We start from the raw sequence: 27613 nt of genomic DNA on the forward strand, positions 1-27613 counted from the left end.
CAGAGGACAAAGTGTACAGTGTACTCAGTATGTACGGATTGGCCCCAGTGGGACCTGAAATGTCTTCTCAAATTTTTGCTGGGAAGCTAAACAGAGAATGGTTCCCCTAACCCTTGCAGTTTTAGTGCAACTTTCTCCCCACTCTGCTATACAGATTTACATATGTGTTTACAATGAGGCAATGATTGGCTGACAAAATATTACTTTGATCAGTTGTATCAATGATTAAATGATCAACTTGAAATACAAAACAGAACAGAAATGAACGTCTTTTCAACTGCAGTCTGAAAGCCCTCTGTTGACCTGCTGGGCTTGTTGAATAAAAAGTGATAGTCATATCATGCTGATAATTCTTGGCAAAAGCCTGTAGGCCAAAGTGTCATGTCTCACTCCCACTACCCTCACAGAGCCTCATTCTCTAAAACTTCAGTCTAATTTTACAAATTTCTCATGTCTGCTGGATCTAAAATGTCTGTTCATATTGCTCTCAAAGGCCTTCATCCTCTTTGAATATACTGTGTTTATACTAAGCGTAAGACTCTTAATTGTTTGTATTGACTGTAGTGGTAAAGACTGCATTCAAGACACAGTACTATTGAATGTAGAAGTACAGTACAGCAAGAGCATACTTATATGAACTGAACTGTAATGTAAATGTGTCAGTTGAAAAGGTCTTGGTATCAATATATTTAAAGATATTACCAAGCTTTGTTCACTTATGCATTCATACACTTAAATGTGTAAAATTATTCATTTTAAATGAAATATTTAGAACATCAGTTAATTTATTTGCAAGACTTTATTGTAGTTTCAATTCCTTTGAATGAATGAATTGTGAATGACTCGTATGAATTTTTGACTGGGTTGATATTATAGAAACTAAAAAATAAAATTAGGGCATTGAAACAGTCTTATTGACCGCTGATATTTTACCCAGTTTGCTTTCCTTTACAGATCCGCAATGCAAAAAGCAGTGCCTGGCCTGAGGGCCATTGATGGCCAGGAGACACACTCCTTTCTATCACCCCTTGCTGTTCAACAGGTCAGCTTGGCCTCAGGCAGCTTCCTAACGTTCTGTCAGGCTCAGCTTCAGCAGACCCGTGATTTACAGCGGCAGCACAACGAAGAGCTCAGGTAAAAGCTAAATGATTAACTGCTTGTGGGTGAATGCTGATTGGAGAGAGTTGGTGTATGGGTGTTTGACCCCAGAATTTATGTGGCTTACTTTGCAAAACTGTCATGGACCCATCAAGGAGAAATCTGTGATGGGAGTTGTTAATTTTTAAACCAAATAACTTACAACACCAGAGATCAACTATGTGTATCGTTAATTTTTAAGCATAGTAGGATATCACATTTACATTCTTTGTGTTGGTGAAGTGAAATGTCTGAAGGACTGATTTCTGAAGCAGCTTGACATGGCTCATAGAAAGGTGGGAAGGAGGCAAATGCTCAGCTCAGATTTGTTCATTCATATTTGCCTTCATTAGAGGTGTCCTAATTGGAAAAAAGAGTAATAAAGTGACCATGTATTGTAGTTACAATGTCTTGTATAGCGGTCTCTTTTTCCCTTTTATTTATCCTGACACTGTTCTTTGTATAAAGAAATCAATCACAACTCTTGGCAGTGCAGAAAAGATTTAAAACTGAACTGGATAAGACAACATAATTGGCAAAAAACATCCATATATAAGAGGTCGTGTTACGCTTTTAATCTTGTGTCAATCAGTCTGTCAGACAGACAGACATGAAGCAGTCGGGAATGTCAGCTATCCTCTTGTTATGTCTGATACACAGGGTGTAGTGAGCCTAAAGACAACGTCCATCTATTTTCACAAGTCCTTCGATGTCACTGGCCTCCGCACACATTGATGCTCCTATGCAAGATGGACCACCAACACTTAAAACAGTGGTCAACTTTCTGCTTATCTTCGTGACCCTTCCAAATTACACAGCACAAAAGATGAAACGTGGCTGTGGCTACCCGTACGGGTCACACTGAGGACTCCTATGGCTTGGGGGGTAGCATGGCGCTCCCTTTGCTTCACCCCTCACTGTGTGCCCTCTACCCCCCTGGCCTCTGGACAATGAGCCATTCTGGGGGCTTTGCAAGGACCAACACAGCCATTTAACCCCTGGCCTGACCCTGTGTCAGACTGAGGTTTAGAGGAGGTGAGAAGAGTGCCACACGCCAGTCCACTGGTGGCTATAAGGTGGGAAACCATGGGGTTTTTCAGGGGTATGGTTTCACAACTTTTCTTTACGGGGTGGAGGGTAGAAGCTGAAAAATACCCTTCTTCTTCCTCACAAAAGTACTCTATTTTACACTTCCATTAGACTTTTTAGTGAATGGAACTAAAATTTCTAAGTGTCAAATAGTAGACTAATATTTCTGTGTCTTAGAGTGAGCATATGTGATAGACAAATCCGTATATACTACTAAAAAGTTTATTTTTATTTTAGAGGGGAAAAAATGGCTTTTACTTTTTTCCTCTCCTGGTCATGTTCTATATTCTCTTTGCATACATCCAGTGCTGCAGAACACTGCAACTGTCTTTTAAAGGCAAGCTGCAAGCTGGAGGGTTAACACAATAGCATAATGTCCTCTCAGGGCAATTTTCTTTACAGCTAACATTCAACAAGACACTACAATACGTGCATACTTAAGAATACATAAAGATACTGTATGTTACCATGGTTTAGGGACCAAAGAATACAAGAATATGCAGTTAAGAAGAGAAATTTTATAATCCAGTCTTGTATATCATATACTGTAATAAAAAATCTGTTACATTTAGTTACAGTATACAGTATTTTTTTTTTTTTTTATAAAGGCAGAAAAGTAACCCTGGCCTTTACAGTGCTTGTGCTTTTCATTGAACACTTGTCCAGTGTTTTGACAATAATTTAATTTTCTTATCATAAATTACAATGTTCAATGGATGCTTTACATGTAAGCCTTCAATTGTCTGTATAAATGATCATAAGCATCAGTTAAGACTCTGTTAAGACTCTTGTGCAGAATGTTTTTTACTCTTTTCTTAAGTCGAATTTAACTTTATCTGATTTCATATAATCTAGTTTACTAGATGTTTATTGAGGAGAATGAACTTAAAACAACCCTATTGCTAGACAAAACACTGATATTGGATGATCCCGGAAAACCTTGGATTATGTTAAGTGACATGTTTTTGAACAGTCAGTGTCAATGTTTTGTAGAAGTGTGGTTAAAGTATAGATATGATTAGTGAAAGATTGTGGTTATGGTTGATCTATGACAGAGTGTGAACACATGAGTGTCAGATGCACTAACCACCATCCTTAGTTTTGACCTTGCTACATAATTGCACTGAATGTTGATATTGGACATAATTTGTCTCCTAGAAATCATAGAATAAGTTTGTGATTCCTACAAATAGCGGGCTGCTACTGTCTATTGGCTTTGAGTTTCTGAAGTGTAACACTCTCTCCGAAACATCGTTAATCTTGTTGAGCTGACATCTATCCTGAAGTTGATGTAACTGGCATCAGTAAAGTGACTCCTGTAGAAGCAGATTCAAGCTGCAATAAAAAACACACAAAAATCTCTGTAGATTGTACAAGCTGGTATTCAGTTTCTGACTGCTTTCCACCATTATTGTAGTTCTGCTGGGTACACCCGCATGACATGGCCACAGCAAATGCTGTAGTCCCCAAATGCCCTGAAATCTAACTGCAAAGACGTGGATTTTGTCATCTACACACAGGGTTACAGACAGACACCGGCTAGTAATGCTCCATATGTGTCTTAAACATGTCATAAACATTCTGTATTAAAGCTTTAACATTCCTTTTTCTTCCTTCCTGCTCTAGTATACCAGTGTTATACATGTTCACAGTGACCCTGGAGTGAACCAGCAGGTACAGAGAGAGAGGCGGGGGGGGGGGTCACTGGGGTCACAATCCTTTCGGACCTCCCGACTCCTCTCTCTCTTGTCCCACTGAGAATGAAGAGCTAGGTCTTTGTCGAGAAGAAGCTTTTCTACCTAAGGCTACTGGTTTTCCAGACTGGCTGGGTAGTGAAGTGTCTCTGGCCCCTCAGGGTTTAAGACGGGGGGGGGGGAGGCAGAGTCAAGCAATGCTAATAGATTCATTAAGTTTCCATTGAGGTGGCTTTGTAGTCAGTTTATCCCTTCAATGAAAGAGACATTATATGGTATTAGGGTACACACAGAGCAGGCACTCAACGCAGGCACAAACCTTACCTTACCTCAGAAGAACTATGAAGAATAAGAAACAAAACCTGATATTTCATTAATTTACTATTTGATTTTGTTTCTTTTTATATGTTTGTGTGGATTGAAATTCTTAAGCCTTTGCATGGTTTCCATTCTGTTTATTTCAAAGGTTTGATTTACACCCCAGATACATCTTTTGAAATAATGTTAACTTAATCAGATAGTACCTCAAAAATATAGGTTATTCCATCTGTAAAAAAGTAAAGATGAGAAAATATCTTGACAGAAAATGTCACGGGGTCCCCTGCCCACCTACAGTAGAGGCAGACATCCTAAACATTAAGCACTCATGCCTAAAACTGTGTGTTTTTGTGCATCTATATTCACAGCAATGCCTCGTTCTCCCTGGATTCTGTTAAGACCTGCTGCCGACACTTCACAGAGGCTTTGCGGCTGGCTGAGGACCAGAGATTTGCCCATGAGTACGGTGACACTACTGCTGCTGACAAACAAAGAGGTTCAGGCCAAACAACACCTGACGAAGCACTTGATGAGGAAAGCAGCAGTGCTGGAAAGCTTAATGAGCGACCTGGAATGGAGTTCACTGGAAAAGTCTCACCACTAATTCCAAGGGAGGACAGTATCAGAACCAGCTACCGGACTTTTGAGGAGAACTTAGCCACAGACAGTTGGCATGGCGCATTAGACACTGTCACAGCTGGGCCAGATGTGAAGTCAGCAGTTTTCAAAGTTAACTCTGGCAGTTTTCATTCCTTTACAACAAAGAGAGAAATGACGTCCGCCAGTCTCAAAAAGGCAGCTGTGTCAAACCATCAAGACCTGGACCTCAAAAAGTAATTCACCAAATGTTCTATTTGAGTCAGTGGTGTCCACTTCTGTACATGTTAGGGCTCTGTACATCGATTCCATCCAACACCAAAACCTTTCATGGCACACAACTGGCCACTGCTGAGTTAAAGCAAACCTCTTTTTATATAATTCTTTTTATAGCAGTTCAGCTTTTTATTAGTTTCTGCTGCAGAGTATTTGTCTTCATTGGAACCTCCTCTATGTGATTTATAGCAAAAGATGTTGAACATCTTATTCATTTTAACACGCAGCTTCATCATTAACGCTGCGCTATCTTTGGGAGGACAATAGATCTTTGATATGAAGGGTGGCTCTGGACAGGCTTAAACTCTCCAGAGTCCTGCTCTCCAGATGTCTGCTCAGAAATAAATTTATGTTTTGAAAGATGAAGGTGCTATGACATCATGTATATCTCTCACTTTGTGTGCCTGCGTATATTTGTCTGTGTGTGTGTCTTTTTTGGAGCAGCACAGCAGCAGTTGTGATTCAGCAGCAGTGGAGGAAATACAGACAGAAATGTGGGAACATCATCAGCCCCCCCACAGCTGAAAAGGGAGGAGGAAAAGGAGGAGATGGTGGAACGCCAGAGTCAAGACCTTCCTGTATTAAGTGGAACGTTGTTGGTCAAGATCATGCAGCGACTGTCATCCAGGTAAAATCCAGGACATTTTTTGGTAATCTAGATTTACCTGTACAAAAGGTTAAATCCAATGAGTAGAGTTGGGCTATAATTTAGGGGCACCACTTTTCAAATCATATTTGTTGCCTTTGTCACCCCTGCAGATCACATGGATTTTTTTTTTTTTTTTCATTTGCCAATTTTTTCATTTTTTCCAGTTTCCCTCTAATGCTTTTTTGAAAGGACACTTTCGTTACCTTACTTTAGTGCCAAACCAGTGTGGTTTTTATAGATACAAATTTAGAGTATTTTCCTTCTTCCCACGCTGCAGTAACAGGTTCTTCCAGAGCTTCGACCTGACTGGGAAAGCACTGGGCACAATATTCTGGCTATGCCTGACAGTATTTGGGATATCTGACATATCACATATTATTTTTGGGTAATAATTATGTGTTAGTCAAGTTCAGTCAATCCATCCACTAGGTCACTATGTTCATTATGTTCATGGATGTATAGATGAATCTTAGAGTCTATACAATGTCATGAAACATCATCACAATATCCTATAGGTGATGGTGATGTCTTCAGATTGCTTTTTTGTCTGATAAAGAGTCCAAAACTGAAAGATATTATATTTACAATAAAGGGAAAAAGAGTGAAGCAGCAAATCCTCACATTTGAGAAGCTGGAATCAGTGAATGTTTGGTATTTTTGCTTCATAAATGACTTGAATGATTAATCAATTATAACATTTGTTGACTAATTTAATTTAATTTACTGCTCAATTAATCTACTAATCGTTTCAGCACAATTCCCCATAAAACTGTTAACATACCCACTGGTTTCAAAACCTAATTTGCTTTTTCAGCACAGACAAGAGACAGGCTTGTTAACCTGTCAATATGTAATTAAGGACCCTATTATTGTAGCTGAAGGCTGAGTTCACTTTCGCAAAGTAGATATGTGGAGATGTCCATGTTTCACCCTTGAACATCCATCTTCAAGCCTCATACGTGCTATCGAGGCTTACCCAGCTAATCCTCTGCACAGAGGTGTAAGCTGCTGTTCTGAAAAACATGCTACTCAACACTTCTCCCAAATCTCTTTTCAACACAAAAAGTGTTTGATGAGTCCTTTAGGGCTCTCTAAAGTAGAGGTGGGGGTGGTGGTGTGGATGGTCGTGGCAGGAGGTGTGTGTGTGTGTGCGCGCATGTTGGGGAGGTACGGAGTGATTAATCAGATTCCAAAGAAGTGCGGTAGTAAGAGTTCTAGGATTCGTGTTCGGCTGAACTTGAAGTGAAGTGTGCCCCCCCCCCCCCCCCCCCCAGCCCACTGGGAATTGGAGGATTTAGAGGCACACTGGAGCTCCATTTGTCTTGGAGCAGCCCGGAGTCACGCAGAGTTCAGACAGCAGAACACTCAGCAATTAAAAGAGAGGTTAACATGTTTTATCTCTCTAATGGGATAACACACAATATTTACGTTTGCCCTGTGATTCATGGAGAGTTTTGTACCATTTGTTTTTTGGGTACCTCCAGGCGTTCTGGAGGGGCTTTACTTTGAGGAGGAGGCTCACATCTGCTCTTGCTGCTGTCACATGCCCACACACCAGAGAGGATGACACCTTTGAGGAGGTAGACATGGATGAATTTGTCTTTGATGAGGTATGTACACAAGTTCATGTGTTCCTCACTTTCATGGTTCAGTAATGCCTCACCCCATATCCCGTCATACACACGGACCTGCGTGTAGGCCTACGCAAAGATACATAAACTCACACATGTTCTTACACACCAGACTATCTTTACGCACACAAACCTGCACAGATCCACTGAAACATGCAAACACATGTACAAAAAACAGCACACGTGTTAAAAAGATGTAAAAACACACATCACACATGTAAACCTGTAGGCATGCAAACGAGGACACACAAAACAAACATCCACAAATTCACAGGAACTATCATTACAACCTCGACACTCCCTTCACTATAAAATATATGTGTATGTTTAATTCTGAAGATGTTTTTCGCTGTTGTTCCTCTCCTGTTCCTGTCATGAAATTACGTGTTTAAAAAACTTTTATTTTCAAAAAGGCTGCACTGGAGAAAGACTGGACATTGCCGCTGTCTGAGGACTCACCTCCCAGATGTGACCATGTGTCAGAACAGTCTCAGAAGGTAACACATCTGTCCTGGGACATTCTGTAAAACCTGGTGGGCTGGTAACGCAGTGAAAGTGACCGGTGAATTTTGGGATTTACCAGCCCCTGTGTGATGTCAACAGAAGAGTTATTTTCTTGCCCTGTCCCTTTTTCATCTTGATTATCATCCCCTCCAGGATTTGTCTCACTCTCCCTGATTGATCTTTAAATTTATTCTCTTGAAAAACAAGATTATTTTCTGGAGGCCTGAAGGTTGCTCAGCACCAGCAGATGTCATTTTTCATGCTGGTGGACTGTCGTCTTGTTTTTTTTCCCTTCATTTACCTCTCGTTGGATCTTTTCTTTGGAGCGTGCTCAGTGCTGTACATCATGGTAGCCGGTTTAGGCCAGCTGATGGGGTGCAGCTGCTGTCGTGGCCGGCCTCAATGTGTTGACGCTGAGGTATACATCAAAGGCGGGGATGAACAATTTAGCACTTCCACAAAGAGAAAATGGGATCTGGAGAGTAATTAAGCTGTACGTTTGACTTACATATGAGCATTCCTTGGGTGTGAAAACTCACTCTGGTTAAAACTGTCAGCCAAATAGTTAAAATGAAAACATGCCCTTGAGTTTATTGTGACTAGGCATTATTGTATATATTATATTTAATTTTCCCCAAGGTATATTGAGGAGTGTGTGTTATCTAGACAGAGCTTAAACTCTGTTTTTCCATTTAGAGCCCCGGCATCACAGCCTTCTGAACACTTGAAAACTTTAAAGAGGATTCTTAGAAGTTTTTTTAAGTCAAAATCTAAAATATAAAGAACCACTCAGTTAAGTTAAAAAGAACTAATAGAATACTACACAAAGTGCTCAATATTTTTCTCTATTAATTGTTCTGGATTATTGTCACACATTTTAAATCAGAATCTTTGAAGCTCCTGTAACTATTAGCTTTTGTATGCACATTCTTTAAAAAATAAGCTAAAAAAATCTACACAAATTAAGTTATATGAGCAGTAAATTACTGCTTACACTGATTTGTGTTTGTATTTCAGCCTCTTGGTTCCTCTCCTGAACCCTCCCAGTACAAACTCCCACCACCACCTGTATGGAGGCCTAAACAGGCCTGGATGGCGGGGGAGCAGGTAGACTCTGCTGGGCAGAGAGTTTCCCCAGAGAGCTTTGATAGGTAGGACATCCAACCGCTGAATAACTGGCTGTCTTGTATGTGTTATTTATACTCCTAATTTCTGTTTTCACTTTAAATATTTCATTAAATTTAATACAGAGAGATGAAATAACAGTAATAGTAAACAATGTCTATCAATATGTTTTTTTTGCTGACATCACAGTGATGCCACATGAGTGTGAGTCTGCACACTGCAGAAACTCAAAGTGAGATTTTGCTACATTAAGCTGTTGAATATACAATACATAGGGACAGTCAGGCATCCTAACTGAATATTCTCACTTTGAGCCTATTGTACCTGTACATTTTAACATTTATGAGATTTGCATATGCATTTGATAAAAACAACTAAATAACATTTTATACCCATATTATTCTGTGTTTTTTTTGGGTAATACCCAAAAATACGGAAAGGCAATGAACACTCTGCATTGGATAGAATATAAATGGACAGCCTGACAAAGTTTTTAAGTGAGAATCATGTCTATTCTGGTCTAAATTATGCACATATTCAACATACTTGTGTCATGGTTGAATCTACATTTCAGTCTTAGATAATGTACCTTTTAAGAAACCTGCTTAAACCCCACTGAAACCAGCTGTCACCACTAGGACACTGTTGTTTTACTGGAAACAATAGGATACAATCATCTCTTTTGATAATAACTTCTTATCATTGTCATTGATACCTGCTAATATAATTTCTGCTGTTATGACTGACTGTATAGATATATTGATTAGAATTGTCAATATGTACTTTTTATGTTGTCTTTTTGAGGACAATAATCTATTTGTAATTTCAGAAGCAAATCCCCTGCTTCAACCTCTGTGCTCAGCGGTCTCTCCAAAAGATCAGAAAAGATTCTTGAAGAATGGTAATTCATCATCTTATCGTACGCTGTGTCTTCATGATGGCCTTTCACTTCCCATCAGTGTGTGTGTGTGTGTGTGTGTAGTTGTGTTATTAAGTGGAATTGTCTGTGTGATACATCTTTCTCCAGGGGCTTCACTGATAGCCACACAGCTCTTTTGATGCTCAAGAGAGCTGAGAAGATGAAGTCGAAGAAGCAACAGCAGAAGAAACATTTGGGTGAGTGTGTGCAGAATTGAATAGACAGAATTTATTTGAGCTTTGGATTGTGTGTTTCTTTTGGGTGTTATGCCTGTGTGTGTAATATTTCAGGCTTTCCAGAATCATTATTAGACTTCACTGTTTTTATATATAATAAGAAATATGAAGATTATGAAGGCAGATCGGAGGCTCTCATGGTTTACTTCTTAAATCGCCCCAACTACAAAGCTTTCTTTGTTCAGTAATCCCTCTACACCTGAACAATTTTTTATTCCCGTATCTTCATTCCTTATCTTTAACACCAAATATCCCCGACAATATGGAGGGAACTGCTATAAGGGCATAGAACTATTTTCTAAAAGGGAAAAAATCCATACTAATTTTTGCCCCTCCACATTCCCGTCTTTGTTTCTTCAGCCATGCTACAACAGCATCGAACCTTTCCACCTCGTGTACGTTAACGAGCCATAACAGACAGCAGAAGCCAGGGCCTGTCGCCTCCTATTGGGCCTTATTTGAGAGCCTGCAAAGGAAATAACGATTGCCAAGAAACCTCTTGACAAGTCATCCTGTGATGACTTTCAATCCATTTCATTGTAGTGGTTGAGTGCGGCTGCAGTGAAAGGTGACCTCACCTCCGCTCTGCTCCAAGAAACAGTAGTCCTGCCACGGTTATCATGCCACAGTCATGTAGAGGGAAGCTGCTCTTTGATCAGAATTGCAAATGCATGATTCCAATAGCAGGGCTCTTGTCATCTTGCTCCGCCGACACACAGGTCTATGTCGACTGTAACTTCTAATGGCATCTGCCTCAGTGGAACCAGAGCGCTGTTCTAATATTTTCCGAATGTTAGGTTGTGGTTTTCTGCTTCTGGTTTTAAGGCTGCCTTGTCCTTCTTTGACCCTCTCTTTCTCTTACTCTCCTACATGTAGATCCCTCCATCCGTCTAGCCTTATTTAGAAACTGCACTTACCAGCTGGATCCAGTGGAGGCACGAAACAGGCCCCCACCACGCAACAGAAACTATATTAAAGGTAAATCTTGCTATATATTTGATAGCCCTGTTGTAAAGTATGTACGTTTTGTTTTTTTTTCCCCCTGTTCACTGTAACAAAGACCATGCCATTTGTGCGGTATGTAAAAAAAATAGCTTATTGGGATTGGCAAGAAGAGGGTCAATTGCGGTGGGATGATTGGGGTAGAAGAGAGGGACAAAGAGGTTTGATCGCTGGGGGGATGAACGAGGGCTGAAGGCTGGTCGAGGTCATGTACGGTGGGATGATAGGGGATGAGGGGAGGGATAAAAGAGGTCGATTGAATGGGGATGAACGGGCGCTAGATGGAGACTTGATGTGGCTGGAGCATCTAGGAACCCGGGGGTCAAGACTCAGGGTGGGGGCACATCCCGATGAGGTTTCTGCTTCATCATCCCCTAGTTTTTCCTATAATGAAAGAGGGAGAAGGAGAATTACTGAGCTGGATGCATCGACTCTAAAATGCATGTATTTGATGATGGGAGGAAACCGGAGCACGTGAAATCCATGTGAACATGGGGAGAGCATGCAAACTCACCACAGAAAGGATCCGGGACCCTCTTGCTGTGAGGCTACAGTGCTAACCACTGAGCCACCGTCTCGACTACTGAGAGGAGAGAGAGGAGAAGAATGAGGTTTGGGGGGAGGGACATGAGAACCGAGACAAACGGGAGAGAAAGGGGGTAGACACACCTGTATAGGTAAACAAAGGTGATTGGTTTAGTGAGGCACAGGTATTTGAATTAGTGAGAGTGAGCGAGGCGTGGTCTTGTTCCTGAACTTTAGTTCTAATAACTTCATAAAAATCTTTCTTGGCCTGACATGAAGTCTACACAGACCAGAGCTGCAGACTTGGAATTAAGTTGGGCTTAACCTCTTCCACTACCCACTTCCCTACCACAGACCCGTTTTTGTCTTTTTCATGGGAGGACAGGGGATTTTAGGGGAGATAGCATATCAAAAGTATATGTATATATAAGTGGTATGCATCATCTGAAAGCTGGGAACCTCAAGATTAATTTAAGATGCAGCTCACCACTGTATGTCAAGTTTTTGTAGTCATAAATCTGTAATAAACATTGTGTTTTGGTTAGGCGCGTATTCAAATTTTGAAAGTTTAGAGTGTATAGGGGCTTAGAGGATTATGATGGAGTAATATGATGTTCATTCCCATGATCAATTATGTCTCATAAGTTGTTGCAGCAATTTTTGGGTTGATACCATTTGTTACACAAAATTTAACCATTTTTGACCTTGAGAATTGATAAAAATGGTCAAAATCCCTCCAAAATACCACATTAAGACACAAAGACCTTGAGGAACACCATAGAAAAATTCATGCAGTGATTTGGTATCAAAAACTTTTGACATTTGGAGATTTCTATAAGAATAGCTTTTTCGGCAATTGGATGGCAAGCACTTATGTCCTGGAAATTATTCATAAACTCCCTTATTGACTCCCTTATTATACTCCCGTTGAATCTGCAAGTCTCAGCTTTGCAGTCATACCCAATTTATGCAATTCCAAGACTGATTAGCGACCCCAATATGCAGAAATACTCAAATACATCATTTTTAGAATAGGAAAAAATAATTTGCACTGCATGCAAAAAAATGCATGAGATTAGCATAAAGTGGGCATTTCTGTAACGGGGAGACTTGTGGTTACCCATAGAACCTATTTTCATTCAGATATCTTGAGTTGAGAGGTCAAGGGACCCCTTTGAAAATGGCCATGCCAATTTTTCCCTTGCCAAAATTTAGCCTAACTTTGGAGTGTTATTTATCTCCCTTCCAGACTTAGGTTGTCTAGTTTCATATAATACCAGTATCTTTACTCCAGCTTTAAAACATTCGTCTCTGTCTATGTGGTTTTACAGAGACAAACAGGTGTCATTGTATCACAGATAATATGCTTTTTTAAAATTAAAACTTTTTTCTTACTGTTAAGGATAGTTATACAATCGGCCAGAGTCTAAAGAGTTTATCAAGATGTGAGGTAGTTTGAGAAGAGGCAAATGTCTTCCTCTATCATTTTCTGGTGTGGCCTCCTGCCCTGCCCTGAGGTGGAGAGATGATTTGGCATTGTGACTTTCACATCCAGACTTAAAAGGGAGGGAAGAGCTGGAGGGAAGACAGGAGGGAGGATGGGGGAAGTTGGCTTTTATCATGAGGGCCTGTCTACATCTTTCCTCTGCACCCACCCCCACCCATTAGGGTCAAGGCCTTACATCCAGAGAGCACGACACTCACGGTCATCCAGCAGTCAGCGGGACACCGCAACAACAGTGTTTGCCAACAGGCAGTGAGGTGACTGGTCTTTCTCTGGTCCAAGTCCAGTGCTACCATGAGCATGAAATACCTCTTAATTAGCTGTGGAGAAATACAATATGTTTGCTTGTCATTTTATGTTACAGTCTAAAAAAAATAGAGCAACACTGGGATGTTTTTAGTCTCACTTTAGCTCTTTTGGGTGGAACGCTTTAGTGATTTGTTTGTAGAATAGCTGTGAAGGAGTGTTTTTTTTCCATTAAAGCTAGATCTTATGACTCAGCTCTATGCAGTCAAAGATCAAGCAACAACTTAATTCAATGATTCTGAAGAAACTGAATTTATTTGTCAGCAGCCAATAAATTGCCAACCTCACCAGGCACTGGTGACAGATGAATTTTTCCCACTTAGAATTTCTCTGCCAATAATTTATTTGTAACATGAAAAACCACGCTTGTTGTATGACTGACTGTGACAAAATCATTATGTTATCGGGTGTTTATTTTGAACTTCAGGTGTATTATGTCAACTTTCCAGTACTGAGAGTCCTGACAATGGGATTGTGTCTGAGCGCAATATAGCCATGGATAAGCTCTGAGCCAACTGGCAATCAAGGACTGGTTGCATCCAAATGACCTATTACATTACAACAATATTTCCAGCTCTGGTTCTTTCCAATATCCTTATCTCTCCCCTCCACCCTTGTCTTAATAATTCATCAAACAGGATTGGTGTTCTCGTGCAACGAAGTGAAGCAGCTACATCAGCTGATAAAGTAACAGGGGTCAATAGTTAGGACATCACCCTTGCCTCTCTCCTTAATACCCTGTGTCCTCAGTTCGTTTTCTGATCCAACTGAGAGGGATCCTGTAAAATGCGTAACTCTAACCAGTGTGGTGCTGGAGGAGACGACTCCTGCTGCCTTTTTACAGGGTGACTATGAGGCAATGGCGACGGCGGCAACAGCGATGATGTGTTGGGAACTGGCTTTTGGTGCTGCGATCCTGGGTCTTCGTAAATGGGCCCATGCCAGCCTCCCCTCTTGCTCCCCTGGTCTTGACCTGTGGAAGGCACCCCCTCCTCCGGATCCATCCCCAGTGCCCGGGGCGTAGCCAGCCCAGCCCGGCCCAGCCAGCGCTCCCCGGCAGGGGCTAACGTTTCAGGCTTTGAGTCAAGCCCCTTCTGGAGGTGATTAGCCTCAAACCCATGACAGATTCTTTCCAAGATATCCGACGCGGCGTGTTTATTTTATCCGGGCTCTTTGTGTGGATGTGCTGGACATGAGTAACCCACTTGAAATGGGTATCGGCTTACATACCCAGAGAGAGAGACAGAGAAGGAGAGAATGGAGGACAACCACAAGATGTTTTATTTTAAAGGCAAAAAATTATAGAAATACACTTCCCATTTTTTAGATGATTTGTATTGTCAAGTGTCTGGGTGCTGCAGATGTTGAAGATGTTGTATGCCTCTAAGCATTCCTCCTTGTTTCTCCTTTTACTTTCCACCGCCTTCCATTCAACACCCCCAGGCACACACACATTTTTCCAGCCTCCTTCTTCCATCCAAACTCAGATCCAACCCCACCAAACATCCGTCCTCATGTCAGAGGGACATGAGGGTATATATTTTTATTTCAGCCTGGAACCCCTGCCTCCCGAGCACTTAACTCGATTTCACACTTCAAGTCATCTACAAAGTCCAACTGAAACACAATCATCTTGTTTATCATCTATCATCCAAAATAACTTAACGTAGGACTATTTACCACCATTCATATGCATTCAATTTCACCCCTGTAATCTCAGTGCTTCTATTTATCTCAGGCAGTTGAGCTCTCTTCGTCGTATATATTTGAGATGCACTGGCACGCTTAAGGAGGAATCATGCAGAGCCATGGTACACTGTGGCAGTAATCTGAGTCACTCACAAGAACACCCATCCGACTAAAATAAAACGCTGCATTGCTGTATTTTACAACAAAATGGCATATAGACAAAATACAAAAAAACGATAAGGTAAATAGCTGTAAGTGTCAACACATTAGTTTAGCTGTTTTTAAGTATTTTGGGGCAAGTCTCAAGTCTGTCAGAAAAGTCAAAAGTCAAGTTTCAAGTCTTCTAGGCCAAGTCGAGTATAAGCCTTCATAAGCAAATTGCAGAGATGCCAGTCTCTGAATGCTGACCGTTAAAATGGCACAGCTTTTCCTTTCAAAGCTGTGTTAACATTGTTTTTACATACAGTACCAGTCAAAAGTTTGGACGCACATTCCCCTTTCATTTGAATGAGGAAGTGTGTCAAAACTTTTGACTGGTAATATAGTTGACACCAGGTCCTTGAAATCCATGGGGCCATTCTGAATTCATAGATCTGTTCTGATCAAGAATAAACACTTTTTCCTTTAGACATGGTTGGACAACACAAAGTGCTACTGCAAGAGTTACCTGAACTGTCTTTTGTAAACATCTCGTACAGACTGCCTGTAGTTCAACTTTGACCTACTGCACTTTCAGTTTTCCAGTGCAATGAGTGATTATTATTACCAACATTATGTGCGTGCTCACTTTTGATTTTACCGCTAAATAAAGTGGTTTAGACGATCTGGAAAGACTGTAGACTTGTTTACAATCACCTGTTTCTTGCTCCATTGGACATTGTTGTAGCAACATTGCTATGTTCCCAGATCTCAGCAATTACTTTACAGTGGTATCATAACAAAATTACAAAAATTAGACCCAAGTTGTAATTTACTACAAAGGCAATGAGACCTGTTTAGTATTACTCAAAGTAACACTAGATCTTCATCTCATTCATGGAACCATTTATTTCTTATTAAGGTCTACACTAGTCCCTGTTGCCTGACCCTGTGTTGTTTGTTTCTGTAGTGAGGTTGGCGGGGAGGAGGCTCTAAAGTACCAGCATCATGTCTCTCCTTAAGCGCTGGTTTGCTGCGGGCCAAAGCCTCCACCCTCCTACTCCCCAACTCTCTGATATTAAGTCAGAGTTCTCCCCTCCTCAGTAGAGACGAGCTTGCTTAATGTGCTTAAGAGCCCTTCTTAACAGGCGTGACTCCTACAGGCCCCCTTCCTGATATCCTGGAGGAGTACTGGAGGGGGATTCAGGAGGTTTGGGGGTCAGGAGGGGGCTTTAGTGGAAGGTTCAGAGGGGAAATGGGAGAGGAGATTCTCTCCATGCTACTGAAGTCCAACATAATTTTTTACACTCATCATGTATCACTGGAGTACACAACGATCATGTGCTACGATATGCGTTCACCTCCAAGCATTTTCATCTAGATATAAAGGACATATAAAAACTGTAGACAGCAGTACAGAACCCTTGTTTGGTTCATACACTGATATAAAAGCTATATGAACATGTACATTGAGTGTTTTTCTGGACTGCCTGTGCCTCGCCTTCTCTGTATTTTCAGCTTTGGTAAGTGTGAGTAGCCATTTCCTGGCCTTTGCTGCCCCGGGGGGAAGCATCTATCACTTGACATTTTTAGTGGGGCTTCTCAATTAACCCATGAAAACTGTAAAGCTTTTCTCTCCTTTTTACAGCTCAGCAAAAGCAAGTAAATGGCTTAAATAAATGCATCATTAGTTCCAGCATTGGGCTGTCAAAATTCATCAGTTTTCACCCATCTACGGCAGCATTACTGTCAGCGCAACATAAATGTTTACTTTGAATTACAACCTTATTATGGGATTTCGACATAACTCATAAATCAGCAGCCTTTCAGATTTCACTCTTTAACAAACTGTTGTAACATTGCTTTGATTCAATTTCACTAAGAACCACAAGCCCCCACAATTGTTGGAAATAGCAGAACCTCTCTTGTTGCATCTTTCAGCAACTTTAAATGTATTATAACAATACCCCTGAGTCCTCCAAACAAATACACCACCTTAAGCCCAATATAAACACCGGGAGCTTTGACCACAGATCTCTCTCAGTGCTGGGAACCCTGGCCGGCTGTAATTACAGTGAACATGTCAAACGTTGTCACAGATTAGGCCTGTAACCTGTTTATTTGTTAAGCATGCACAATGGTGAGCATCTGTTAACACTTCCCTGCAGTACTGATTATGTCTCCTGTCATTTAGAAACACACCACCTTCTCCCCCAACACTCACTGTTTAGGCAGCACACTCATTTCTTTGCTACCATTGTCATCAAGAATGTTACTTAACCGACATGAGGAGTTGGAGGTATAAAAATAATCGGCTGTGACGTTTATTTGATGTTTTCTGTCGAGTGCAGTTCGTGAGGTTGAGCTGGGCCTTCAGCAAGCAGAGAAGACAGAGCAAGTGAAGGAGGAGTGGATGCGTACCCAGGCTGCTCAGTCTGACAGGGACTCAGAGAGGTGAGCATTACTGTACTGTAGATCAAAACATATGCAAAGAATCTATCTTCTACTTTACCTCTAATAGTGTCTAGCCATGTAGATAATTTAAATTGTGTCTGTCAGGGTTTTGAGATATTCGTCTGAGATATCACAGTGAGGTCTGAGGATTATCCAGCATAACTTGGACATTGTTTTTGGAAAGACACATTGAACTTTCTAAATTAAAATTCTCAGTGCTGTGAGCACCACAAACAAAATTCCATTCACCGTCACAGTATTGGTGTAGCAGCAGAAATCCCAAAGACAGCTATCTCACAAGCCGGCCAAATAAAACCCAAGCTGCCTTCATGGCTCGAGACTGAAGGTGCAGGAAGTGAGAAAGTACGTCTTTTCGTATTTTGGATAAATTGCAATCATGGTTTGAATCATTTCGTTTTGTTTCCAACATTTTTTCAACAGTTTGGATGATGGGTTTTACAGCATACAGGGATATGTTTACATCTAGAACTTTTTCTTAATAATACAAAAATCCCAAGACTTTTATTTTTTTAATTAGCTGGCAAATAGTACTCAAATCATATTTTCTGTGCAGATCTGATTTCAGTGTTTGTGTTAAAGCAGAGGGGCAAAGTATCACCAGAATGCAAGAAGAGGTAGCTCTTACTCCAAAATGTGAAATGGGTGAAATGTCTATTACGCAAGCAGTGAGCATATGTTCTATCCTGTGCTACCCCCTACCTTACCCAACAAACAGACATTAAGATTATCATACATGGAATCTGTGTTTATTTTACGATATGTCAGAGGTAATTGCGCAGAATTGAAGAGGGGAAACTGCTGAATTCATTTGAAATAGTGCTAATAACCCATACGTGTGGGCATTTTTTTTGTCTTACCCTCAGTGAGCATTTCTTACCAGAGATCAGCTCAGACATTCTGAATGGAGGCAGAGTGCAGCTTGTGGTGAGTACAGTCCCCTCCTGCTTTTCCTTGCAGTTCACTCACTTCATAGAATGAAAGTGAATCTTGATTTGAACCTTTTTTTGGGGGGGGGTGGGGGGGGCAGCTGCATGTATGTGGAGGTATGCAGTATTTACATTCACCAGTCAGAGTCATGTCCCGCGCTGTAGGTTCCCTCTCCTGGAGCCTGTCTCATCAGCTTCCATTTAAAGGAGAAAGGACGAGGGGGGGGTGGGAGGGGGTGAGTCTTGGGGTAAGCTCCACAGTGACACTTTCAATTGGATCAACTGGCTGCAATTTCTTCATTTCACTTGCAGAAATCCCTGTGTCACTTTTGAGCAGTGTGCCTGGACCGGAGAACGATACTGATGCTCGTGAGGTCTTTGAAGTCAGAAACTGCTGCTCTCCCCGTACCGTTATAGAGCAGTTTGAGTTATGATCACTGGCAAGAGGAGCCGCCCCCTTCCTCCTGTTTCTTAGATATGTTCAGACTGCAGAGCCGCTGGTTGTTGAATGTTTTTCAAAATGTTGGACTGCTTGCGTGAGACGTGTCACGTTGGGCCTCATTTGTGTGTATGTGTGTGTATGTGTGTGTGTGTGTGTGTGTGTGTGTGTGTGTGTGTGTGGTGCGTGCAGGCTGAACCAGGATACACAGAACTTCTACATCACGCCAGTGGATTGTGGGCCAACAGCAGTTTAGCTGCCCGGCCTTGCAAAGAGAACAATTATCCTCGCAGAAACTCCTTGGGTCATGCAAGTGAGTGTTTTATGTGAACATCTCACAAACTCACACACAAACTCACCCTGTTCCTGAAAAAACATATATATACTTTTAAATAAACTCTCAAACATAGGACTCAACAAGACCTGAAGTAAACTGACTCTTTTTAATTTTCACTCGCAAAAACTGGTGGTCCAGACATTTATTGCTTATGTTTAATTTTTAGAGATTATTTAGAGAAATTTATCAGATTTTGCTGTTTGTTCTCCCCAAACTCTTAAAATTGAGAATTAATTTATACACACATGCGTACAGATAAATAGACTTATCATTATTTTTTTTCCAATTATTGCAATGACAGAAAATTTGACAACTAAAACTGAAGAGTAACATAAAAAAACTCACATTTAATTCATAAATTCAACAGCAAAATACCGACTCAGTACAAAAACCAAGCTAACCGTGCACATACATCAATATTCCCTATTTGTAATTAGCCAATTGCTGAAAAGCACAAACCTGACTACTTCTACAGTTATTACTACGTCATAGATTTTGATAACATTAGAGAAGCTTGTCTGCATACCTGTGTGTGTGTGCACAGGTCTGTACATAAACCTGTGTGTACAGATGTTTCCGTGTTTGCACACATGCACCCATGGGTCTCTGGGTCATACAGAGCCGAGTTTGCCGAGCCAGGGATAAAGGCCACTGCTTATTCAGCCCAGACTGAGTCCACCGGTCGGCTGCTTTGGGAGGGGAGGGGAGCTACAAGGTCGGGCCGGGGACAGAGTGCCGTGAATTTCTCCTCTGACAGGAAACGGGCAGAGAGGAAAAAAAAAAAAAAAAAATCGGTCCTTTCAGCAAAGAATGACTGGCCCTTCTGTCAGGAGAAGTGGGGCTCAGGAGTTTGAGTGACAAAGATGCTACTGACAGCCTGACAGCAGATGACCACATTAAACAAGCCCAGGAATCCGAGTGAAGGAGAGCCCTGTCCACGTTAACGAAGCCAAATTGGATTCCGATGATGATTTTCAAAATGATATCCACGAGGTGCAGCAGCAGCAGAAGTGAGTGTTGTCGTGCTAAGCAGGCAGACCGTTGTTCTCCTTAGGAGTACGGCTTAGAGAAAGAAAGCCTCTCTGTCTTCGCTGATGAAAACCCCGCTTATCGTAGTTGTCTCTGGCAAATTGAAATATGAATGTATGTGTAAAGTGAGGTCATTTTAAAAAAAAGCCAATTAGATATTTCATAAACTTGGAAGGGTGTCTAATGGTCTCAGTAGTACATCATCAAAAACTCCTATCAGAGGTTATTTTAGTGAAATCGGGAAATTAGGAAAATAGGAAAGCAGCTCCTCTGATTCAAATCTTTTGATAGTCAGACTACAGGAGTCAGTTAAAGAGACAAATCAAACTTTATTCATCAAAAACTTGTATTTCCTTTGCTTCTGAAGTGACATACATACATCAAAGTGAAGGTTTAAAGTTAGAGGGTTCACTGAGTTTGCTATAGCAGTAAAGACTACATGAATACTCTATAACCTACTCAATAACCTACTGCAATGTGATACCCACCACTTGCTGGGACGGTGCCATAAAATGCGTTTCCAGGCTCACAAAATATTTTCATTACATGTGCAGAGGAAACCACTTAAGTTGCATATCTGCTCCCCCAATTTTGTCCGCTGTTCAACCCTAATAGGAGTAAATGATCGAAAACAATTTGTTTGGTCACAGTGGTTGGGTCAAATGTGTGGCCATTTGTTTATCTCCTTACATTTAAGAGCATGACTGCACAACTTGCATTGAAATTAGCAACATGTGCATCAAGTTTTTTGGGCTCTGTTTTTGATTTAGAACAGATAATTGAACAAAAGTCTTTAATAAATGAAATTCAGCCACCAAAGCCGACCTAAAGTTTCTTAAAATAAACACAAAAAGACTGCGGTGGTTTTCTCTTTAAACTACATTACACAAACCATCAGGAGAGGAATAGCGCTGCGTTAAACCACCGACATGAGTTAAATCAAAAACTACAGAGGTGCGATTAGGTATGACTTCAGTTCAATTGTGAGTAGATGGATATTCTATACAGTGTACCAGCTGTGCACGTATTTCGGGGCCGGGTCAGTACCTGCGATGCGTCCAGGGGCCCCCCCACCTCCTCCGGAGCCCTCCCCGCTGTTCGGCTCCCTGTGTGGGGTGGCCGTGGAGACCGCGGGCCTGGGCTCTACACGTGGAATGCATCATGCCCGCTCGAAGCACTGCCTTTGTTCTGTGTGTTTGAAAAAGCTTTGTACTGATCCCCAGGTGAAATGGAAAGGCCTCTGATACGGCACACAACGCTCCTGACTGACAGAGCACACAAACACAAAACTTACCTGCTCACGCTTAAGTCTTCACTGTGAGATTTAATATAGTGTCTTAAGTCTGCCGAGACAGAGATCAGAGAAACGCTTTATCTCCAAACTAAAGCTAAAATTGCATTTCATAGTAAAAACATTCATATTAAAGTAATGATACATTTTATTATTTAATATAAAGCTAAAAAGAATCCAACAAGCTTTGTGTAACTGCTTTAATGCTTCATTCTAGGGCTGCAAATAAAGATCATTTTCAATTAATTTATTAATCTGTCAATTATTTAGTCTACAAAAATGTCACAAAATGCCATCTGATGACATCTTCAGATGGCTTGCTTTGTCTGACCATCAGTTTAAAACCTAAAGATATTCAATTTACAATGATATAAAACAGAGAAAAGCAGCAAATCACAGCACACACATTTGAGAAGAGGGACCCGGCAAATGTTTTTGAAATTTCGCTTGCTAAATGACTTAAAGGAGTAATTGTTTGGTAAGATTTTGGACAGTTTTCTGTCGATTGACTAATTGGTTAACAGGTTGATTGTTTCAGGGCTAACTCGTTCCATTCAAAGTCAAAAGTCGGAAATTCCCTATTGGAAGGTTATGATAATAATCTCTGCGTGCCAGCAGTTTGCTTGAAATCAATAGAAAAGCCACAAGAGTTTTGTTACCCAACATGAAACGAATGTTGTTTCCATCCAGCTTCGCCAATTATATTAGCGATGCCGATAGGCTCGTTAGCAGGTAATGAGAGCAACTATACAAATGCAAATTTCCACTTTTATATGTTTCATTTACAACAAATATGTTCTGATGTATTGCATATATTACACAAAATCAAACATTCATACAGATAATTCCCTGTAGCAAACATTCTGATTTAAGTTAGAACTCCATGAAAGTCATAACATGTTGAGTAGGTCGTTCCTCACGTGTACAAGAATTAATAAACTACATTTCTGATGGTAACAGCAACATTTTAATTTGGAGCACATGAGTAGTCCTTTTTTCCAGAAACCTACTTTATTGATTATTGATAACCCATATTATTAAGAGCCATAAAAATGGCAGACAAATAGAGCAGACCACGTCACAGAACTGGCCACCTTTTAATTGACACATGAGTCCAAATATGTGATTTAAATAGCACAAATCTAATGAATTACCATTTGAAGTCTGCTGGCTTTACATGTGAGATATTGACGTGTTCTTCTTCTATGCTCTTTCCTCAGAAAAAGAGGTTCCGTCTCCTAAACGCGTTACGTCTGCTCCTCCATCGAAAAAGGAACGCATCTCCTTTCGAGACCACCCTGTCCAGTTGAGTGGCGGCTGGGGAGGGGGAAAGAAGAGGGACAAAGTGCACAAGTAAAACACAAACTCTACTGTACAGCCAAGACACCGTTCCTCCCGACCCTGCACTTGCTAAAGCAGCATAAGGCAGACACAGTTGTGGTGTTTTTTACATTTTTTTTTCATTACCTTTTTGCCCCTGATAAGAATACGATATCTATGCATCTATTTTGGTCCAGCACATGTTCCTGTTACCTTTGGATGCAACATAATGCTCACAACAATCTCTATCGTGCAATTTAGGAAATAGCAGAAATCAAAACAGCACAAATGTGATGTCCTAAGTTAATCTTCTTTGTTAGTTATAATGCTATTTTATCGCCTGTGTGGAATGCCCCCTGCAGCTGTTCTTCTTAAACAGAGCTGAAAACTTGGGCTCCCTTTCCTGAAAATTAATCAAGAGCAATAGGACCTGGACCAGCCCAAATATCTTCAGGCGGTTCCATGATGTTCATTCTGCTCAAGTATCACTGCCTGAACGCAGTCGCAGCCAACCAGCACCAAAACACATGGAACAAAGACACAAACCTTTAGCAAATGACACGCTTCATATGCAAATGATGGCAGGAAATAAGAACCAGGACCTTTGATACTCGTGGATTCATGTTTCTTAGGATGTTGAACTTCTGTTATTGCACTCTTTTGATAAAAATATAGGGATTATAGTTTGTAAATATCACAACGGGCTTGCTTTTTCCACCTCTCCTGTGCTCTCCTAGGAGTAAACTTTAATCAAGCCCAGAAATTTAAGTGCAATTTTCTCATTCTGTGGATATATTTAGCCCTCGCTAGCCAACAGTGGACTCGAAATTACTGCCTTTATGAGCCGAGCACAAACATTGGTGTTAGAATTAGAAAGATGTTTTCTTTATTTTCAGTCGTGGATTATAATGGCCTTGTCTGTGTATTTGAATTTGGAGAGCCGAAGCGTCCGTCCACAAACACTGTCCTACCGGAGGTGGTGAACCTCAGGCTTGGAGGTTCCTAGCTGGTCCGCCGCCTGGAAATGATAACTTAATGAATGTCAAAACAAATAGTCAGAGCTGGAGAGTGGCTCCCTGGCAGGAAATGCATGTCGTCTATTTATTTTCCTTCTATCTTTCACTTACACATGTCTGGAGGATGTGTTATGACTGTACACGGGCTGATGGGGATTTTTGTCTTGGAGAGCAGCGTATGCCAGAGATCTGGTGGTCCTGCCCACTCGGGGGCTGTTGTGAAACCCAAGAGCACTGCCCTCCTTCAGGGGGTAAACTTATTTTTCAAGCCTCCTGGGGAGACACCGAGGGGGCGTTTCTCTGTCATCGCACTGTCATGATACAGCTGTGGTGCTGGACAAGTCGGATTTCTATTACAACATTATAATAGAGGTGACCTAAAAGGAAAATATATGCACATTCTGTCACTAGTGTCGTCTTATTTGACACAAGTACTGTCTCGTCCAGGCAAAGTTGTAGGGCTCTTCACTACTATAATTATATTGTTAAACTATCGTCCACCAGACTTCATTAGATTTGTTTACTTTTAGGTTATGGCTAAATTATATGTAACTTAAGACATTCAAAATCCATTGCCTGGTGAAATGAGCGCTCCACCACACATTAAGATAAGATGAAGAATGTCCCTCTCAGCTCAGACTGCCCTGCCAGCCTGACCTCAAGTCAGCAAACGTTGTCTGGCAGAGAAAAGGTTTTGTATTCGAATCGCTCCAAGCGCTTCCTATAAGTGCATTAAAAGGAGCAGAACAGTCTAGTTCACTAAACATTATACACTGTGCATGTCTAGTGACTATTTTTGAACGCATGCTATACAGTTTTAGATTTTCAGATGTATCTTTCTTACAGTCAGTCATTGCTTTCCATTTATTTCAAGTAGCAGACGACTTCTTCTTCTTCAAACATCAAGTCGGCATTGATTATTGTCATCAGTGCATCACTGTGTGGTAATGCAGTTTAAGTGCATATTTAAAAAAAAAAAAAAGCACTGCATTGGCTCACAACAGTTATGTTATTTTGAGAGAATATATTGCAATTCAAGCAGCTTCAATAGTGTGCTGATTCATTTTCACATTGTACGGAAATGAATGGGAACCAATGGCTGCCTGGAATGATACAAAAAGCACAATAACATTTCTTGAACTCAACAGCATGACTTGCAAAATGCTTAGCTGCAACGTAATGTGTCAGTGATTTGTTGTTAAAATCGGATAAAACAACACCGTGCCCGAATTTCTCTTGGTTACACTTGTGCAAAAACAACAACAACAACAACAAAAAAAAAGAAAAAGTGAGGAGGACAGTGCAAGACGTATACAACAGACAATCTAAAGTACATGTGTGTGCAAGCAGCATGACATACAAACTGAAATTGTGGTTGTAGGAGGAGTAGTGCTGATTTGAAGATTTAGTAATGTGCTGGTCCAGCAAAGAAGCAGTTATATTTATTACTGGAGTGAATAATAAATCATAAGACTAATAAAATGATTAGGATTGTAGGGAAAGTCTGTAAAATAACCTTAATTTCAAATTCCATCAAAACTTATTGATAAAGAAAAATGGAAAATGGACAGAAGAGACGTTATTTTCTTATATTCTTCTAAATTTCTGTCTTTTGACATAATTGGCCAGCTTATTTAGCCAAAGTAAAGAAAAGGGGAATGCATATAAACTCTGAGGAATGTGCAAGCTCTCTCAGAAATATGAACCATATTTAGGAAGAAATTGGGAATAAACTCACACAAGTAGAAACCCTTCTGCATCGGTCCCTGGTAAAAGTCAAAGCTAATTTATCCCCTGAATAGTAACTGTTGGCATACAATATCACTTAGACAGTGAAAACAGCTCCGATTCTCCTCTTTCTAGGAGTTGAGGGGAAGGACTGATGTTACTTTTAGCTGGCTATGAGAAGACAATTTGAAAGTTATTTTAAAAATGTGTTAAATATGTTTAAAGGAGAACAAAAGCTTTTAAATTCAGACGTTAGAGAGCTCGTTCCTCACATACGGATATGTGACATTTATAGCAGAAAGTGTATTCACATGCTTATATGTGTATACAGCTACTAAAAATGATAAAAAATTAAAGTTACATTATAAAATGTATGTTTATATGCACACACATCTTATTGATATAACTTTTTAGGTCAATCCATGCTTTATAAAGGCTTTTTGTAATAAAGTCTGATCATATGATGCGATTTAATCCTGTTTTTTTCTTGCAATATATCTGAGAGATGAGATTATGTGGAAGAAACTATTGATATGAATTACATAGGTTGATGACATTATTTTAATACATTGTTCATCAGGAGGAGAAATACCTCCCGGTTCCTCGTTAAAGGGGTTTTTTGGGGAGTTTTTCCTTATTTGAACTGAGTGTCTGAGGACAGAAGATGCTGTATTGCTGTACAGACTGTAAAGCCCCTCGAGGCAAATTTATGATTTGTGATATCAGGCTGTATAAATAAAAAATTGACTGAAATTGAAAATGGACTGTTTGTCTAGTTGTTGTTAAAATGATAAACAGCACTTATTTTGCAACTGATTATAAAATGAACTGTTTGCACTTCAACTGTTGGTGACTCTGCACTGTTAAAGGTACTTCCTGTGTTTTATTTGACTAAATGTGCCTGTTAAATAAAAATTCAAAACATTAAATCTAATAATATAATAGAGGTCATCAGTTTTTAAATATGTGTTTTTGCTAAAACCTGAATCTATAAAGTACATTTTTAAAATAGTAAATAATTATTTGAAGGTTAATGACTGTTTCTAATGTGATATCTGGGTTCACCCCATCAGTCACTGCTGTTTGTTCTTTATTCATATTCACTATGTGAAGCACTTTGCAAAAGTTAAAGGGGTCATTCAAGAAAAATCTTATTCTTCTAATTGTATAATTATTAAAATAAGCGTTTGCCTTGTATCAATATCATCTGGATTTTGCTGGACTGACTTTGCCAGCTGGTTTGATCTGGTTTCAGTCATAGGTGGCCTGTGTAACATGTCGACATGAACCCAGATGACTTAGTCAAGTGATTTAGAGCAGAAGTTTGTCGGCGCTCAGGAATGCCTGACTTGTGGAAAAACAAAAGACAAACAAACAAAATGAAAACAAACTTTAAAGCACGAATGCGCTGCTTTCACTTTTTGATATTCTGCCTTATGAGCCAAATGTTCTGCAGACTCAAATGACATTCATAAGCTCCACAAAATTTGTGCTTTTGGGGAAAATAAACTCTGGTCGTTTGTGTGTTTCGTGGCTAGCCAAAGTTTGAAGACATTTCAATAGATTGAATTAGACCCAAGGGTAGCTTTGGGCATCATGATGTCATGTCTCCTGCTCTCAGAAGTGGCATGCTTTGGCCTCTCAGGCTTTGGTTCGGTTGTGTTGGATCACATTCAGTCACATTAAGATTGAAATGAATGATAATTAGTTAAG

At 40.4% G+C, this 27613-nt stretch overlaps 1 protein-coding gene across 1 annotated transcript in view; it reads left to right on the forward strand.

Moving 5' to 3' along the window:
- Window positions 1-26974, forward strand: part of lrriq1 (leucine-rich repeats and IQ motif containing 1) — a 43358-nt gene extending 16384 nt beyond the window's left edge. Inside the window, exons 14-26 of the mRNA XM_067590603.1 lie at window positions 955-1134; window positions 4607-5071; window positions 5556-5739; window positions 7245-7370; window positions 7805-7888; window positions 8913-9046; window positions 9850-9921; window positions 10048-10136; window positions 11052-11153; window positions 17691-17793; window positions 18678-18738; window positions 19372-19492; window positions 23057-26974. Coding sequence (XP_067446704.1) covers window positions 955-1134; window positions 4607-5071; window positions 5556-5739; window positions 7245-7370; window positions 7805-7888; window positions 8913-9046; window positions 9850-9921; window positions 10048-10136; window positions 11052-11153; window positions 17691-17793; window positions 18678-18738; window positions 19372-19492; window positions 23057-23193 — 1858 coding nt within the window. The 3' untranslated portion in view covers window positions 23194-26974. The remainder of the gene's footprint in view (window positions 1-954; window positions 1135-4606; window positions 5072-5555; window positions 5740-7244; window positions 7371-7804; window positions 7889-8912; window positions 9047-9849; window positions 9922-10047; window positions 10137-11051; window positions 11154-17690; window positions 17794-18677; window positions 18739-19371; window positions 19493-23056) is intronic.
- Window positions 26975-27613: the final 639 nt, after the last annotated feature.

The sequence above is a fragment of the Thunnus thynnus genome, chromosome 5, assembly GCF_963924715.1.
Source record: "Thunnus thynnus chromosome 5, fThuThy2.1, whole genome shotgun sequence".
Lineage (NCBI taxonomy): Eukaryota > Metazoa > Chordata > Actinopteri > Scombriformes > Scombridae > Thunnus > Thunnus thynnus.